General features: G+C 55.8%; 8 protein-coding genes across 8 annotated transcripts; 4 read left to right on the top strand and 4 right to left on the bottom strand.

The window, feature by feature from the left end:
• Positions 1–697: 697 nt before the first annotated feature.
• GUITHDRAFT_112260 (hypothetical protein) lies at positions 698–1,405 on the top strand (the record flags this gene model as incomplete). The annotated part of the gene is made up of 1 exon (XM_005828471.1): positions 698–1,405. The coding sequence occupies one exon, from the start codon at positions 698–700 to the stop codon at positions 1,403–1,405; it is 708 nt and encodes a 235-aa protein (XP_005828528.1).
• A 407-nt stretch (positions 1,406–1,812) lies between these two features.
• Positions 1,813–4,002, top strand: GUITHDRAFT_112259 (hypothetical protein; the record flags this gene model as incomplete). Its single annotated transcript, XM_005828470.1, has 15 exons — positions 1,813–1,927; positions 1,980–2,045; positions 2,203–2,231; positions 2,281–2,329; positions 2,376–2,667; positions 2,719–2,813; positions 2,863–2,960; positions 3,146–3,208; positions 3,270–3,338; positions 3,391–3,473; positions 3,522–3,601; positions 3,641–3,687; positions 3,738–3,787; positions 3,833–3,885; positions 3,935–4,002. 15 exons carry the CDS (start codon positions 1,813–1,815, stop codon positions 4,000–4,002), a joined length of 1,257 nt encoding a protein of 418 aa, XP_005828527.1.
• Positions 4,003–4,251: 249 nt separating this feature from the next.
• GUITHDRAFT_141814 (hypothetical protein) lies at positions 4,252–4,950 on the bottom strand (the record flags this gene model as incomplete). The annotated part of the gene is made up of 1 exon (XM_005828469.1): positions 4,252–4,950. The coding sequence occupies one exon, from the start codon at positions 4,948–4,950 to the stop codon at positions 4,252–4,254; it is 699 nt and encodes a 232-aa protein (XP_005828526.1).
• A 971-nt stretch (positions 4,951–5,921) lies between these two features.
• GUITHDRAFT_112257 (hypothetical protein) lies at positions 5,922–8,082 on the bottom strand (the record flags this gene model as incomplete). Its single annotated transcript, XM_005828468.1, has 17 exons — positions 5,922–5,939; positions 6,076–6,126; positions 6,189–6,248; positions 6,320–6,385; positions 6,438–6,516; positions 6,563–6,746; positions 6,807–6,866; positions 6,914–6,985; positions 7,034–7,069; positions 7,133–7,184; positions 7,248–7,289; positions 7,335–7,420; positions 7,479–7,593; positions 7,636–7,698; positions 7,750–7,815; positions 7,863–7,910; positions 7,966–8,082. The coding sequence occupies 17 exons, from the start codon at positions 8,080–8,082 to the stop codon at positions 5,922–5,924; spliced, it is 1,215 nt and encodes a 404-aa protein (XP_005828525.1).
• A 741-nt stretch (positions 8,083–8,823) lies between these two features.
• Positions 8,824–10,139, top strand: GUITHDRAFT_112256 (hypothetical protein; the record flags this gene model as incomplete). Its single annotated transcript, XM_005828467.1, has 4 exons — positions 8,824–9,468; positions 9,548–9,673; positions 9,872–9,944; positions 10,000–10,139. 4 exons carry the CDS (start codon positions 8,824–8,826, stop codon positions 10,137–10,139), a joined length of 984 nt encoding a protein of 327 aa, XP_005828524.1.
• Positions 10,140–10,390: 251 nt separating this feature from the next.
• Positions 10,391–11,818, bottom strand: GUITHDRAFT_141811 (hypothetical protein; the record flags this gene model as incomplete). The annotated part of the gene is made up of 8 exons (XM_005828466.1): positions 10,391–10,525; positions 10,576–10,624; positions 10,670–10,707; positions 10,772–10,848; positions 10,896–10,941; positions 10,984–11,126; positions 11,174–11,317; positions 11,803–11,818. 8 exons carry the CDS (start codon positions 11,816–11,818, stop codon positions 10,391–10,393), a joined length of 648 nt encoding a protein of 215 aa, XP_005828523.1.
• An 848-nt stretch (positions 11,819–12,666) lies between these two features.
• On the bottom strand, positions 12,667–14,360 carry GUITHDRAFT_61060 (hypothetical protein; the record flags this gene model as incomplete). Its single annotated transcript, XM_005828465.1, has 8 exons — positions 12,667–12,933; positions 12,980–13,138; positions 13,183–13,344; positions 13,372–13,491; positions 13,716–13,805; positions 13,910–13,981; positions 14,029–14,172; positions 14,268–14,360. Coding segments are annotated over 8 exons (1,107 nt in total), but the record flags the coding sequence as incomplete, so codon positions are not given.
• Positions 14,361–15,204: 844 nt separating this feature from the next.
• On the top strand, positions 15,205–16,326 carry GUITHDRAFT_112253 (hypothetical protein; the record flags this gene model as incomplete). The annotated part of the gene is made up of 4 exons (XM_005828464.1): positions 15,205–15,855; positions 15,899–16,043; positions 16,094–16,169; positions 16,302–16,326. 4 exons carry the CDS (start codon positions 15,205–15,207, stop codon positions 16,324–16,326), a joined length of 897 nt encoding a protein of 298 aa, XP_005828521.1.
• Positions 16,327–17,050: the final 724 nt, after the last annotated feature.

The following is a 17,050-nucleotide window of genomic DNA, read 5'->3' as shown; positions in this document are numbered from 1 at the left end:
CCAACGCCACGGTCCGCCTCCCCCCCCCCCCTTCCCCTTCTCCCTCCCTCCCTCCCTCCCTCCCTCCCTCCCTCCTTTCCTCTTCTTACTTCACCTTCCCTTGTCACGGTATATCCCCCACTGCTGCTCTCCCTCCCTTTCCCTCTCCTCTCGATCTCTCGTTACGGTCTCTTTGTCTCTATCTCTCACTTTACTCCATTCCCATCCCCGTCCACCTGGAGCCCCACCTGATAAATTCCTCTCTGCATTTGTGCCCTTCGTCTGGATAATGTCTTCTACCTGACTCACCTTCCTTTCTTCACCACCTGCACCCTTCCCTTGTCTGCTTTCTCGCCTGTATCAACTTCTGGCCGCTTACTCTTTGCTCGTGAGCAGGCGAGGCCAGCTCGTTTCCTCAGACTCGCGGTCTTGCAATTGACTCGAAGAAGGATACGTCCCACTTCATACGTTGATACTCATATCTTTTCCGACTGCAACTCCTGGACTCAGCCCGTGTTTCTCTAGCGATTGGTCTATCCTTGGCTCCCGACTCAACATCTTCCCTAGGGTGGAGGTTCTTAGTGAGTACTTGGGCTTGAAGTGTATGCAGGGAGGAGCTTCGATCGACCAGCTCAAATCACATTGAGGAGATCCCTGAAGCGAGCACTTGCACTTGTTCTCTGCTTGCATTGGGACAAGGCGTGTTTTCCGAATCTCAATGGGGAACGAACATTCTAATTTGGCTTGTTGTGGACGGGACCACGAGAGCGACGAGGCATACCTCATCACACAAGCGAGACACGAGAACTCAGAAATCTTGAAAGCTCGGATGCTGTCGATGCAGAAGCCATACTCGATGGGGAAGGGGGACCTGCATGACCCTCGGTTGAGGAATGGGATGACGAGCATCTCGAGAACATCTCTTCAATCGGCGATCAGCCTTCTCAACTATCAAGACTCAGGAAATAACGACGATGACAAGAGCGTCGCCACAACACCGCGAGTGTTGTCCTTTCAATCCACCAAAGCTCCGATTCTGTCTCCTCGATCCGCGGCCATCACATTGCACATGGCGTGCCGGAAGAACAAGAGCAAGAGAGGAAGCTACTTGCAGTCTATGAGGGAGGAAGACCAGCTGAGCGACTACATCGCTACCGTAGACACCATCGGATGCCGGCTAGCAGAAGAAACGCAAGATGAGAAGAGGATTCCGCCTGCCCAGCTCCAAGAGAAGGTCCCTGTCAATGTTGAGCAAGAGAGCGATGCGGAAGAGATCTGCCAGGGTCAGCAGGAGGAAGTCAAGTGGATCCCTCAGATCCGAGCTCTCGAGCCTGAAGTCGACACCTGCCTCGACTTGGTAAAGGACGTGAGGCGGTTGCGCCAGGAGAGATCTGCGCCTGGCTCGCCATTAGCAGTATCAGATTGACGCTTCCGCACGTTCCCTTCCCACCTTCTATCATTCATCGTTGTCACCTTATCCTTTCTCTCTTTTCCTTCTTCAACTCTCGCACCTCCCCTCGCAAGGCCTGAATGGCTCGCGGGCAGCAGCTGAGTTTGATCACGACGTCAGGCGCCATTAAACAATGAGCTGACCGTTTCCGAGAGCTGCGTCTCTTCATCCTCCTCCTCCCTCGCGCCATGCTTCACGTCCTTCGCGCCACCACCTCGCTGCTTCCGAGTCCTCTCATAATTTTTGACAGACCTAGTCAAATCTCACGATGGCCCTCACTCCAATGAGCGCACAGGGGCGAGCAAGGAGCGCTAAAGGAGCCGCTGTGCTCCTGCTGCCTCCTTCCTCCTGAGCTCCCACCTTGACCTCGACCTCCAAAGCCCATGGACATGGCGACGTCTGGGTGGAGCGAGTGGCGGATCGAGTCGCACGGTCAGTCGCTCGTCGCAGGAGCGAGTGCGATGAAAGCTCCGTACTCGACAGCGCTTAGCAGCAAAGGTGAGGAGGCGGACGAGGAAAGTGAGGCAGGTGGCGTAATGAGCTCCAGCAGTGCTGAGAGGAGGATGCTATGAGCTGTCCTGCAGAGTAGTCAGAGCAAGAGGATGCTTCGCCATCGGTGCGATCAAAGTCGCAGGCGACGCAGAGGAGCGGAGAGGGGTTCTTCCTATCCCCCGAGAGGAAGAAACAAAGGATGCCGACTACAGATGGGCAGCAACGTGCATGGAAGGCAGGTGCGTGCAACCGAGCGTCTGCAAACTGACTCTGCTGCAAAGGCTGGCACGAGAAATCGAGAGACGGGTTGGTAAGGAGGGTGAATTCCATGGGAGCCCCTGCCAGTGACCTCCTTGCAGGCATTCTACATGAATGACCGAGGAGAGATCAAGGCGGGAAGCAAGCTAGGTGAGCTCATCTCCTTCACTGACCTGTCCTCAAGCCTTCGCTCCAGCGCTCCCCGTGCATTGGTCCGAGCACGTGGATCACGGGCTGAGGTTTGGGAAGCTCGTGACGTGCGAGGAAGGGGTGGGAACGATGGCAGAGGTCGGCATGGACGTGATGCCGCTGCCGCCGCTGAGCCTGGCGAGTCTGGGACCGGGGAGGATCGTAACAGTGTTCAAAGGGGAGCAAAACTGTGTGGTGGAGCTGCAGGGACAGGCAAGGTTGGAGGTGCCGATCGGGCAGTACGGGGAGTACCATCTGTGCCAGTACATCCGGCTGAGGAGACGGAAGTACTACATGAAGTGAGGCCGACAGGCAACTCCGTGCTCTCGATGGTTGACTGGAACCTTCAGTCAGAAGTCCAAGGCAACGACCCTGACGAGACCTCCCAACAACGAGATCGCGCTGCTGGAGCAAGACAGCCTCGTCTGCAGGAAGAGACGCTGCTGTCAGCCTGCCCCCTGCCCCGGCCTGAGTGTGACCTCGCAGGTATGAAGGGTTCCAGTACAAAGTGCAGGGGAAGTGGAAGAAAGAGAGGTCCGCAGCTGGAGAGCTTCTCCCCGTCATGGCCTACGGAGGCAGCAGAATGTCGGAGGTGCCTGCTCGATCTGACTGGTGGATGAACCAGGGGTCATGAAGTTCTTCATCAACGGGGAGGAGGCAGGTTCAGTCGGCGGCATCGAGGGTCCCATGCGGTTCGGCATTCAGCTCGGGACCAAAGGCGATAGGCAGGCACAGCGATGGTCTGCTGCTGTTTGTGAGCCCGTGTGAAGCATCCAGGTGCTGGCGGAGAGAGACCTGATCGAGGAGGCCTTGCTCAAAGCCAAGTCCGAGCTCTTCACGGTGAAGACTCTCCCCCCTCCCTCCGCCTGTTGCCAGTCCCGACCTGACGGTCCCGCGGCAGCTGCTCGACGAGCAGGAGCGAGTGGAATTGGCGAGCAGATGTGTCTACGTGAGTTTGGCATCCGATCAGGTTATGACTCTTCGGTCACGTATAGCTTCACGTGCCCTGATGATGGCGGCAGGTTCTCTTTGAGCAGGGGGAAAGTCCCGAGGCAGACGACAGCATGTACGTCGTCGTCAGCGGCAGCCTCAAAGTGACCATCTGGTCAGTGAGCTTTCGAGCCTCGAGCAGCAGCGACTCATGGTCGGACAGGTTGTCCCTAGAGGCCTCCATTGACGTGGCGAGCCTCGGGCCGGCAGATGCAGGCAGGCGGCGGAGAGCCGGGGGTTCCGGTCCTGATCCCAGTGTGACTGAGCGCTTGTCTACAGTAGGTGAGATGACGCTCCTCTTCGGTAACCCCCGGACTGCCACCATCACGGTAGTGACAACTTGCCTTCGCCCTTGGTCTTAACTTTCATGCCACGCCAGGCGACTCGCCGCTGCGAGCTTGCCAAGGTGTCGCGGGACGCCATCACTCCGTGAGGGCAGAGGGAAGGAGGAGGGCGAAGTCACTTCTGGCTCAGGCTGCTGCAGAAACGTGAAGACATCCTTGAAAGATTATCCGAGATCGTGAAATGTGAGACGCAGAGGTTGATTAGATTGTCCTTGACTTGGATGACGCGCAGCGCGAGAGTTGAAGAACAAGGAGAGTGTCCGACTGCACCGCGCGAGTAATTCGAACAAGAGCACTTGAAGCAAGAGAGTGCAAGCCAGAGTTTGTCAGATTTTATTCATCAGCAACATAACGGAATGAATCGTATCTATGAAACAATCAGCATGCGCAAAAAATCATGCTGTGTGCATCTGTTTATCAAGCACATCGCGGTATCACAAAATTCTTTGAATCTCCAACGTATCATCTCAAAGTACATCCAGGCAAAGGGGCAGGCACAAACTTTCACCTCCTCACCTCTTTCAGTTCTCAGGGAGAGGCCTCGCCTCCTCAGGCACAACAGCTTCTCCGGATCTCGAACTGACATTCAGCAATGGCAAGCTCGTTGTTGATGAGAGCTTCGTCGATGTTCCTCATCAGCTCCTCATGAGAGAGGTTGCAGCAAGCCTGACTCGCCTCGTCCTCACACACTCCCGCGAAATGAACAAGAGCAGCCTCGTCCTCACACACTCCCGCGAAATGAACAAGAGCAGATCCGTTCAAAGAGTCTGGAACTACCTCTCCCTCCCTGTCGTCGAGTGGTTCGTTGAAGTCTTCGAGGTCCGCATCCTCCACCACAGCTTCACTTGCAGAGACGATCTGCAGGTCTACCACGGGAGCCTTGTCCCGTGCCGTCTCTAAAGTCATCAGGACCGTGCAGCTGCCATCGGGAGTGGACTCTTGGGACAGGGCATCGGAGGAATCGTCCTCCTCGATGAAACCATGCTTCTGCTCAGAGAAGTTCTCCTTGCACTCGCCTCGCAGTATTTCCTGCATCTTCACCTCGTAGAGCACAGAACTGTCGTGGAAATGGTCCTCGCTCGCAAACCTCGCCCTAATCCTCTGCTTCGTCTCCTCGTAGGTCCTCGTGATCTCCAGGTCCGACATGGAGTACTTTCCCTGATTCTTGGTTGAGCCTTGAGGGAAACCCCCCTCGCTCTTGATGACGGGCCAGATGTTCGAAATGAACGGGATCTCAGCAAACTGCATGCTTTCACAGTGACAATCTCCTGGGCTGATGGAATGCGCTCACTCCAGGTCCGATGTCAACACAAACAACTGCCAGTCCCAGGCTTCAATCCTCTCCTACACACTCCTCTTCTTCCTCGACTCTAACTCTTACTCCCTTGCTTGCTCTTGCTCGTCTACCCTCTTCTTTTCCTCTTGCTCTGGGATAATGGGCTTCACAATTCCACCGATACCACCCTACCCCCTCCCTCTTTCCCTCTCCTCCATTGAGTGTCCCTACACCCCTCCTTTCGTAGTTGAAATGTAGGTACCCCTGGATCATCCCGGAATACCCTACCTCCACCTCCGACTGGATTGTGTCTTCCCGACTCCGATTGCAGTACTTATTACAATTTTTACAACTAAAATTGAAATTCTCATAGAAATAATTTCGCTTTGAATATTATTTTTATCGGATCGCCGGCCTCGGCTGCTGATGGCGCTCGTAAAGGCCATACAACGATTTACGACCGTTTGGTCAAAATTTACTTTGAAAATTGAAATTCTGATGGAATGGTTGGAAGATTGCCTCTTGACAACAGGAAAGTTTGACTTGAAGAGGCGACCTTACTGCGACTCAATGGTCATAGGTAAGATAGAACCTCCGCCCGTATGGAATTCCGATGTTCCTAGTCAAACGAAGAAAACAACGACGACTTGAATTTCTCTGAGTACCGGTTATTTTCCTACTCAATCGTCGCCCCTTCTTCCCCTTGGAGGCCGACCAAAAAAAAGAATCTGTAGCACTCGCAGGTACTCTTGGCTGCCCGTTCTCCCAGGCAACGAGGACGGTCCGAGATAACTTTAACTAAACATTTTAGTCATTCGAGATCTCAGTGAGACCTGGGGGGGCCGCTCGTGACAAGCATAATACTACTACTGACATTTTAAGTTAACTTTGAGTAAAGACTTTACTTTTACTGCAAGTTGAGTAAAGAATCCGAGTACGAAGTTTACTCATCATCCGAGTCCTAGGCAAGCTCACTTGCTTTCCTTCAAAGCGACGGAGAGCACAGGATCGTACTGCAGTTCGATCCAATCGGACCAATGAGGAGTCAGCAGCCTTCTCGACCGGCTCACTGAACGCGGCGTGACTGCCAGACTCACCTGCTCAGTGTACATCTTGATCCCAGAGGCCAGATGGTAAGCGGTGTGTAGCTGAGGAGTGACAGACGGTCAGTGTCGGGTGACTGATCAACTTGAACGTGAGGCTGAAGCACCTTACGAACATCGAGGAAGCGATATCCTAGCTGGATCCAAACTTGCTCCATTTCATCCCACTTGAGGCAACGACGGTCAGACGAGCGCATGATCATTGAGTTTCGCATGGAGCAGGTGCGGCCAAGGTTACCGTGAGCTTCAGCCTCAACTCCTTCTTGTAGTTGAGGGGCCCGAGGTTGATCCAAAGTCCGCCCTCCTGCAGGAACATTCACGTGAAAGTTGTTCCTGGTCACTCCTGGCTCAATCACCACAAGCAGCGAATCGATGGTCTGAATGTAATCGATGAGATCATCGCAGGTATCGATGAAGAAGCACGTCACAACACAACTGCATGGGCATCAAGGGGCAATAGCAATACGCTTATGCTGGTTACTCAAACTTCCGATGAGCTGGTCCGTCTTTTGCGTTGTAGAGTGAAACGAAGTCGCCGGTAGTCATCCGGATGGGAGAAGCGAAGCTGAGCGACAAGCTTGAGAAGCAGGAAGAAGGAGAGCCAGAGAAAGAATGCCTCGCTTGACTCGGAAACTTCGTCGGGATGTTCACTTGCATGTATTGATCTGCGATGAACGGGTCAAAGCCGATCGTCACCGGTACACAACCACAGCAGCAGAGGTCACCAGCAAGCTTCCAGTTCTCGGAGAAGACGTGGGAGAGAGGACATATATTGCTTGAAGTCTCTGAGAGATCCAGTCACAACGAAGATTGAAGGCGCCAGTACAAGTACCGCAATCGTTGAATAAGTAATTGGCAAATGTCGCGAAGATCTTGCTGAACTCGTTACACTCCACTGCATACCCTGAAACGAAAATTCAACTCCTTGGACAGGTGATCGGTTTTCAGCAACCAGCGCCTTTGAGCTCGAAAGCGAGCCGCGACAATCCTAAGGGAAGAGAGTTGAGACGTCAAGACAATGAGACGGCCGCATAACAAAAGAATCTTTCACCAGACCCAGGAATCAAGATCGATGGCGCACGGGACTGGCACGGCAGCCTTAGCTGGGGGCGCGACCTCATCAACACGCCTGCGGGAAGGAGAAGCATGCGATCAGAGGCCCGTACCTTGACTTGCTCGACGATAGGAGCATAGACGTCCCGGACGACCTGGAGCCGAATGAGCTGGCGACTGCAAGGGCAGGGCAAGCGCACGTGGGTACACTCCTCACTCCAGTCTCGGAAGATGTGGAGGAGGACGGACCCCATGGTGTTGTACGATTGTGAGCCCAAGCGAATCCCTTGAAGAGCACGGTCACTGCCTGCACACGCAGAAGCCCTCGCAGCTGTGCGCCTGACCGGGGTAGTGTGTCAGCTCAAGAGCTTGGCGCTTCTTGTGCTCCTGTCCCTCATCCGCCATGACCCGATCCGTGCTGATCATTGGCTTGTCAGCGGGCAGAGAGCTCAAGACTTTCTGCATCAGACTGTCAGGTCTGGCCGGCAAGCTCTGTGTCACCTCCACAAAGGCTGCGTTCACTCTCTTGGCGTCCTCGAATGCTTTAATCCTCGACTGCACCACCTAGTCTCCTCGTTCAGTCCCTCAAGCTCGGCGAGTGACGGGAGCGGCAACCTGTTCGGGGATGTAGAGCTTTTCTTTGTCTGTTAACTGTATCATCTTCTGCGCATCCTTCTCGACCTGCAAAGAAATGTCAGTGTAGGCTATCAATCGCTGGCGGCCACAACAATGGAAATGTAAGAATCGTATGTTCGACGCAAGTCTGTTCTTGAAAGCTAAAGTGAAAGGATGTTACGACGAAAATCAGATTGTATCAAGTTTTCAGTGAACCTGCCATGCTGGATCAACGCTTGCACCTTGTGCCATGCCTGCGACTGGCTTATCTCTCGACAAACCAAACCTTCGCTTCAGGTCGGGAACCTTCGACTCACTCAGACAAAGAAGCATGGAGACAGCTCAAGTACCACCCAAGCAAACCGACTGACGTTTTGGTCTGAAGGAGTTGTGTTGCGCGGCGAGCAAGCGAGGAAAGGAGCACGCAACCCTTGGAAGGGTCGGCGAATCGGGGCAAGAAAGAAGGACAGGTTGAAAGAACGCGACGACGAGGAAGCAGGATCAGCGAGAGCAAGAGTGAACAAGCAAGACAGCTGCAGAATACTCAGGATGAGGATGAGGATGAGCAGTCTTATCCCTCTCCTCACCATCCACCCCTTACAGCGTCCCCTCTCCACATGTTGGTGGCATTGCGGAGGCCGTGGGAATCTTCAAGGGCAACACCATGCCAGCTAGTAGCGGATTTTATCGGGTGATCGAGTTCAGTGAGGGTCCAGGGGTCATCGCCGGATCGGGCCGGGCCGGGCAGTGATGGGGACGAGGGGATGAGGTGCGCATGTGGTTTGGCCCCCGCTGTGCAGTGCTTTACGTCCATCCCAGCAGTTCGCAAAAGTAATTGACTACCGGTATTTTCTAGACAAATATTGGCTACCTTGTAAGGGTAGGGTACTAAATTCCTTTTTTGTGTTCCTCGCAGCAAGGATCATGGCCAGCAGCATGCAGGGGAGTAGGAGCGTGGGGTGGACAGGCGCTGCCTCCTCCTGCTGCCTCCTCGTGTCCCTCCTCCTTGTCGCTCATCTCCCTCTGCCCTCCTCTTGCATCCCTGCTCCCTCGTCCGTTGCTTGTCCCCAAAGGATGGGATTGCGGGGAAGGGAGAGGGCAAAACTGAACTCGCAGTTGGCGGCTGTAGCTCCGCCGAGCCTCGCTTTCCTGGACCAGCAGAGAGAGCAGCTCGGCCAATACTTCTCTGAGATGTGGCAACGAACTCGCGCGGGGTTCAGCGGGATATGGCACAACTGGGGCGAAGTTCGAGAGATCAACGAGAAGAGGAAGAAGGGGCTGCAGGTCAGCATGTCAGACGTCTGCTTGCTCCATCGGGAGAAGAAGGACACTGCCAAGCTCATTCGTATGCTGGCTATCTATGCTGTCTCCCCCTCCATCCTTCCCTACTACCTGATCTTCTGGCCTGGTGCGCTGCCTTCTACCTTCGACCTGCCCAAGCACAGGGACAGAAAGTATGAAGAGCTAGCGGCGGCGAGGATAGCTGGTCTGCTCACTGGCATTGTTGACCTTGAGAAGGAGTGCGAGAACGACAAGAACCCTGAGAGCGCTAAACAAGCTCTTACAGTCAAGTCTGGGGCCCTCAAGGCTCTCGGTGCCGGATCATGGCGCAAGGCTTTCGACAGCACCGCGAAATGGGTGTTCTACAACGCTACAGCGTTGGGAGACAAGAAGCAGCACAGGGCTGACTTTGGCGATGTTCCTCCTGCTCTCATCAAGGTACACCCTCCCTCCTCCCTCCCTCCTCCCTCCCTCCTCCCTCCCTCCTCCCTCACACAGCTGACGTCATGGGTGCCAGGGAGCGGCGATAGCGATGAACGCCGGCTTCTCCTTCCTCCCTGCCTTCGTCCTCAAGTTCCCGATCAAAGGGCACATTTCGGATGTCATCTCTGCCGACGAAGAGCTGTCGAAGCAGGGAGAGAAGGTGATGAGAGGAGCTCGCTCTGCGATGAGCTTCTAGAAATGAACCTCTCTTTCTGCTGCAGGGCGTCGCAGAGCTTTCGAAGCATGACCTTTTGGACTTGTGCCTGGAGCGAGGGATCGGACATCCGACATGGTCGAGGCAGCAGCTGCAGGCGAGCTTGGAAAAGCTGTCTCCTCTTGTCGGCTAATCTGCTCACAGACTGGCATTCTCAAGTGGAGCAAGCAGATCGACGAGCTCTCCAAGACGCTGCCGGCCCCCGACAAGGACTCCGGTACCTGAAGGCTGCCCTGCGAGTCCTGATGCTCATCTGACCGCTCGCACCTCAGAGTGGAAGGTCTGCCCCTACCGCCTGCGGCTGGCCCTGATGGGACTACACGCCGTCTCTTCTGCGCGCGAGATCTCAGAAGGAGAGTTGACCCGCGCCATCTACACGGGGAACAAGCGACTCAGCCACCTGGGATTCTAGGGGCCCAACCACGGAGACGGGAGTGCGGATTGAAACTTGAGTGGGTTGGATCAGTCGAATAGTCTGGTAGTAGAAGTGCGACTTCATTCAAGCCTGCCGACCATCATTCTTTGACCCCCCTCCTTCCAGTCCATCGGGCAATGAGACATTGTGCTCCATGTCGCCCACGTCTTCTTCCTCCTGCACGACTCCAGCATCCTCCTCCTTTGTGCTGTCGGCTTCGACGTCCTGGAAGCCTTTCTTCTGCTCTGCTAGCTTCTTGTGTCTGTGAGGAAACTTGTCAGGGGCTGAAGAGGAGGCTCGAAGTAGAGGCTCGAAGAACACCTCCTCTTCGCTCTCGCCTTCAACTTTCGGATCCTCTCTCTTTCCTTCTCTCCTTCGGATTTCTACAGCGGCAGGTCAGCCTCATGGCACCTGCGAGCTTGAGGCCCAGCACCTGGTCGTCGCTCTCTAGTCGAGACACGAGCTCGCGCATCGCTAGGAATCTGCAGGGCATGAGAGGGGGGAGGAGGAGGTCAGACAAGGAGGACCTGTTGATCGACTGCTCCCGCTCAGTCTGGCAAGCCACCTGCCAGCAGCACGTGAACCCTGGACGAACCCGCGACGGCAGGGCGAGGGGAGGCGCTTCTCACCTGTATGCCTGTGGGGATGTGCGTGATCCTCACCTTGGACGCAGTCTTGTTCATCTTTTGCCCGCCTCTCCCTGAACCTTGCAGGAGGTCACGCGGCACGAGGGGGCAGACGAGGCTGACGTACCTCGTACGAACTGCTCTTGGATGTCCGACGCCAAGATCCCCAGTTTCTTCCAAGAGCGTCAGGGGGGGGCCGGCGGGACACTCCTCACCTCAATCCTTCTCGCCAAGTCTGACACCTTGGCTTCTGATATGCTCCCCCACACGCTCCGGTTGACCTTGTACCCTCCGACTGCAAGCTCCACCCCCGACAGCACTTTCTTCTTCTGCGGCTGGGAGCGTTTGGCAGCCACTTCTACATCAAGGTATCGTTCAGAGAGGCTCGCGGGGCTCACGGCATACCAGGTACAGCTGAGTCTGGTTTCGTAGATGCTGCTGGGTCTCGATGATTGGCGTCTCCCTCCCCAGATGATGACGAGAAAGGTCGGAACAGCCTCTGAGCTTGAGAGGTAGGAGCACAAACCCTCAAGCCCGACCGGAGCCAACCTGTAAGTTTGATGTGAGTAGAGAGCGCGCGATGAGGAAGACATTCGTCTAAGTCGCATCATGAGGAAGACATTCGTCTAAGTCGCATCATGAGGAAGACATTCGTCTAAGTCGCATCATGAGGAAGACATTCGTCTAAGTCGCATCATGAGGAAGACATTCGTCTAAGTCGCATCATGAGGAAGACATTCGTCTAAGTCGCATCATGAGGAAGACATTCGTCTAAGTCGCATCATGAGGAAGACATTCGTCTAAGTCGCATCATGTCCATGTGGACTAAATGTGACTTCTACTCACAACCTCCACTCTTCTGCCTACCCCCCTCCTCCTCCAATCCTCCCATCCTCATCTCTCTTGTCTCCTCTCCTCCCCTTTCCTGCTGCCCCTCTTCTCTTGCCTTCCCTCCCTCCCTCCCTCCCTCCCTCCCTCCCTCCCTCCCTCTCCCACGCTCGACCGCTTCCCCCTTCATGCCGCCGCCTGATTACCTCCAAACAAGGCCATGCTTCTCGTTCGACCAGAGGCTTACAAACGGTGGGGTATTTCAATGTAGAAAGAAGGGGTGGGGTAGTCTTTATAACAACAAAGATGGAAAATGCCATGGAATGAGATGCTGGGGAACAAGCGGAGGGCGGGGGATGACACGATGAGGAGCCGAGTGATTCATCCTCGAGGAACTACGAGCAGGTTGAAGAGCAGAGGGTAGGAGTAGAGGGTAGGAGGAGAGGTTAAGAGTAGGGGTTAAGAGTAGAGGTTAGGAGTAGAGGGTAGGAGGAGAGGTTAGGAGTAGATGGTAGGAGGAGAGGTTAAGAGGAGAGGGTAGGAGGAGAGGTTAGGAGTAGAGGGTAGGAGGAGAGGTGAATCCCAGAGTGTTCACGGGTCTTCAATCACAGGGTTTCTTCTATCTAGCTAGAGGATTCCTTCTTGGGGATCAGCTTGATGTTGTTGTTGTTCCTCAAGAACTCGAGCACTTTCTTGCGCTCAAGATCAGCCTGCAGTCAAGCTCGTCAAAGTGCGACACGCGCTCCCGCCCTTCTCACCTCCACTTTGCTCCTGGCCTGCTCCTCATCGATCTCTTCTGTGGAGTACTTCTGCTTGATCACAGCCATCTGCATCAAGAATCACCCTCGGTCGATGACGAGGATGCGAAGGGAAGGAAAGTGGAGGAGGGCGAGGACGAGGACGAGGAGGAGAGGGAGGAGGACCTGCGACTCGATCTCTGTTGGGTCAACCTTGATGCCTTCCTGCTTGGCGATCTCACCTGCAAATCACTGAGCAGAGGGAGGAGGAGGAGAGCAGGAGATTCAGTCGAGGGGTTGAGGGACGCAAGGGAGGACGAGGAAAGGAAGGGGGAGCTCACCGATGACGAAGGAGATGCGCAGGGAGCGGACGGTGTTGTCTCTGCTGGTCGACTTGTACCTGTCGTAGTTCTCCTTGGTGATCATCGACTTGATCTGCTCGTCGTCCATCCCCTTGGCCTTGAAGTCCGACATCATGCTCGCAAACTTGGTCTTGGTCTGCTCGTCCACGAGGGTCTCGGGGATCTCGACGTCGACGAGGTCGACGATCGCGTTCTCGAGCGCCTTGTCGACGTTCTTGCCGGTGGAGATCAAGCTCTCCTGCTTCATCGTCACATCCTGGCCTCCAGCTGGGCGACTTGCTCACCTCAGTAATGCTCTCCCTGATCCTCTTCTTGAGCGCGACAACGGAGTCGCAGTTGGGGATCTTCTTGGCGAAGTCATCGTCGAGGGCCGGGTACATCATGTCCTTCAGGCCCTTGATCGTCACGTCGAAGATCGCCTCCATCCCCCGCAGCTCCGCGACCTCCGACAGTGTCATTCGCTCGCCACCTCTCAGTCCCGATGTACCTTGTGGTTGGTGGGGAAGGTGACAGGGACGGACGCCTGGTCCCCTGCCTGCATCCCGTCGATGCTCTCAACGAAGCCCTCGAAGAACTTTCCCTTCTCCATCACAACTTCGACATTCTCTCCGATCGCAAGATCCGGCAGGCGATCGCCCTGGGATCCACTCTCAATCGCAATAGACCCACCTCAGACGTTCTTCACCTTGGAGCCATCAGCGTTCTTCTTGTATCCGATCAAGTCAACGACGCAAACTGCTCCCTCTCTCTTGATCTCATCGACCGAGTCCCCGAGGGATGCAGGATACACTTTTGCCTTCGTGTCCGCACCCGAGAGAACCTGCAGGACGAGTGAGCAAGGGCATCAGAAGCAGGAGGTGCGAGGAAGGTCATCAGCAGGTGAGGAAGAGGGTCAGCAGCCTCCTCTTCCTACCGAGAACGCTTCCCTCTTGCGCATCTCCGACAGGGCATTCGAAACAAGCTCCTCCTCGAAGGGCTCTTCCTCCGCCTCGATCTGCAGCCGCGATCAGCACAAGCCACAGGCCGCCAGCAGCTCACTGTGAGGCCCTTGTAGGCGCCCTTGAGCGATGCCTCAGGCCAGATGTCGACGAGGACCTCGAACTTGATGTCCTGCCGGCGGAGCATCAGGGCTGCTTTGCAAGGCAGAAGAGAAGGAGGAGCACGAAGCGGAAGAAGAACAGCAGTAGCAGCAGCAGCAACGAGAGGAGGATTACCTGTCCAGGCGCAAAGTTGTCAATCATCTTTCCGATCGCCTCATCGTCCGCCATCTGTGCTTGCCCGATCGCCTGCAGGGAGTCACAGGAGCACAGGAACGAGCGCGTCGAGCTCTTACTCGGATGTTCTTCTGCTGGAGTGCCGCAGGGACGGCAGAGCCGATGATCTGCTCGCAAGCCTGCGCGGTGATGCTCTTCTTGCCGAAGTGATTCAGAACCATCTGTGGAGGAGCCTTCCCCTTGCGGAACCCCGGCACGTCGGCCTGCCCTCAAGTCAGCCCCCTCACGCCCGACACCCCACTCCAGCCCCCCTCCTGCCTCTCAACCAACCCTGCCCCCCCCCCCAACTGATCCTCACAGTGCGGGCGAGCTTGGAGATGATGGTCTCATAGGCCGTGTTGCACTCGTCGGCTGACACGGTGATGGCGAGCTTCTTCTGACTGTTGGGCAGGTCCATCACCTACGCACGCTCAGCCCCACGGCCCCCGCCACCTTCCCTGCTACCTCCACTTGCAACGCCATACGCAACGTCGAGGCTCTGCCAGACAGCTGGACAGGAGCAGCAGGGCTTCTGCTAGCAACATCAGCATGCTGGGAGGAAGAGTGAAACAACCACAACCTCAGCCCGATGGGGGCCAGGGACCGACCGGCAAACGAGCTGCATGTCTGCCGCGAGACTTGGGCCCCTCGAGTAAAGCAAGTGAGAAGCAAGACAGAGAGGAGGAGAAAAGCCTCACTCGGCCTCAGAGACGCGAGGAGAGGTGGCACAAGAAAGGCATCGCCCTCTAGAATCAGGAGCAGCACGCTCGGAACAAGGAGCTTCAGCTTCCCAACCTGAGGAGAGCGCGTCAGCATGTCAAGACTGGACTCTTCCCTGCCCCCCTTCTCCTCTACTTCCCGACCATCAATCATCTGGTTCAGATGTGAATGTTCACCTTCTTTTAAACTGATCCTCTACGTTTCCTCGACCTTGTGGTCGCAACGGCCTGATGCTACGAGCTTCCTTCAACCTTCCCTCCGTCCTCTCAGTGGCTCCATTCCCCGCGAGGGATAGTATTTCTTCACCTTCATACTTTCTTTCCGCCATCTCTCCTCCTCCATCCCCCCCCCCCCTCCTCCTCCCCCACCTCCTCCCCCCGTCGCCTCCCTGCCATTACCATTGGAGGCCGCCTCGTGAGTAGATCTCAGGATACCTCACGGATACTCCCGGATACTCCCACGGATATTCACGGATAATTCAAGCCTGGGCAACGAGTTTGTGCTGTATGAGGACTGCGATCTGAAGCCATGGCGGAATGACAAGATCGTTTCCTCCTCCCCTCGTTCCCTTCCCCTTCCCCTTGGCTCACTCTCCCTCCCTTCCTCCCTCTCTCTCCTTCTTGCTCTTCTTCTCCCTCTCCTTCTGTCCTCATCGTTCCGCTTGCGTCCAGGGCTATGTCAGATCCACCACTCCTGCATGGTACACGAAGCAAGAAGACGGCATCGAGATCGAGAACGAGGAAGTAGACGAGTTCGAGCTCCTCGTCTTCGCTCATGAGCCTGTGACGATGATCGTCGATGAGCAGCCGCTTGCCTCTTGCTCTTCGAGTCCATGTAGGAGCATCGGCAAGATGACGTGCGGCTCTCCGCACTCGCTACAGGTGATTCAGCATAGTGACTCGGATCCGCCAGCTCAGTTTGCAGTGTTGAATTTCACTGTGATCGAGCCGACGCGGACAACGGCAGGGGAGGAGGAGGAGGAGGAGGAGAACAAGGAAGAGGAGGAGAGCTTGGGTTCCAGACAAGAAGACAGGGAAGGGAGCTTGGGAAACTATGTCGCCGTCCTGTTCCCCCCCGAAGACTTTTGTATCGATCGGGCGGACAGAGGCTACGTCTCCCTTGCCTTGACCGAGGAGTTCTTTCAGCTGCCGGCCTCGAGGAAGGTGATCCTCTCCATGCAAGTGCAGGTCAGCCTCGTATCCGTAGCTCCTCCCCGTCACTCTGCCTCAGGTCTTCTGCTACCTGCTCCATGGCGCGCTGAAACCGTTGCCGACGAGCTACACGCCTGCGCGGCATGGCCAGATGCTCCTCTGTCACGAGTATGAGTCGGAGCTGATCCTGGAGGACGGAGCCGCACGGATGAAGGACAAGGGAGGTGCTGTTAGCCGAGGGGTTGCGAGATCCGCATGTGACGGTGGCGTGTAGGAGTGGAGCAGGAGGACTGCAGCGCTGGAGGGTCGTGCAAGCATGACCTGGAAGAAGGATTCATGCTCGACATCTGGTGATCCTCCCCAGCTGCGCGCACGTCGCTGACACCCTCGTCTTCGTTAAGGCTGTTGAGTCCTGGCAAGCTGACAATCGACCAGGCAATCTCCTCCTCCTCCTCCTCCTCGTGACCCTTCAAGACCCGCAGGATCTTGCCGAAGGGATGCATGTAGCTTCAATCCGAGTGCTGGAATTCGATACAAGAGTATCGCTTCTCGCTCCTGCTCGCTCCTCTCTCTTGACGTCGACTTCCGCTGTTCAGCCTTCCGAACTCTTTCCTTCCCTCCTCTGACTCAACCCTCATCCTCCGCGTCTTTCACTCACGATGGAGCAGGAGGAAATCGCACAAGAGGCGTCTGTCACCTTCTTTGTGGACGCAGGGAGTGGCGACGTGTGCCGAGGTGAGGGAGAAGTTGGGAACGCGCGCCTGATCCTCCTTCTCCAGTCCAGACACTAGGAGGAGTCGATGAGAACCCTGCAGCTCTTGTGCAGGAGGAGGAGGAGGACGAGGAGGAGAGGCGTGTAGGGAATGGAAGAGATTCAAGGGAGGAGGGCGAGATGGTGAACATCGCGCGCTATGGAAGAGCCTCGCAGTCCTCGACCAGGCACGCAGGGGGGGCAAGAGGTCATGCGAGTTGACCGAGGAAGCAGGAGGAGTGACGAGCATGCGGCCGTTGCGATAGACGGAAATATGATGGTGAAAACTAAATGCTCCCCTCCTTTGCCTCGCTTCCTTATGCTGCTGCTGCTGCTGCCGCCCGACCGTCGTCCGGATGACTCTAGCTTGCCTACATCACAACAACTCTCTCAAACGATTCCATCAGGGAGCCGTCTGCTTTGCATCGCGTCATCCGGAGTTGATTCATTGAAGGTCTCGCAGTCTATTCATGAATCCTC

This window comes from Guillardia theta (assembly GCF_000315625.1).
Source record: "Guillardia theta CCMP2712 unplaced genomic scaffold GUITHscaffold_58, whole genome shotgun sequence".
NCBI classification, from domain to species: domain Eukaryota; class Cryptophyceae; order Pyrenomonadales; family Geminigeraceae; genus Guillardia; species Guillardia theta.
The sequence above is the reverse complement of the archived record's forward strand: the minus strand, read 5'-3'. Positions and strand labels throughout refer to the sequence as shown.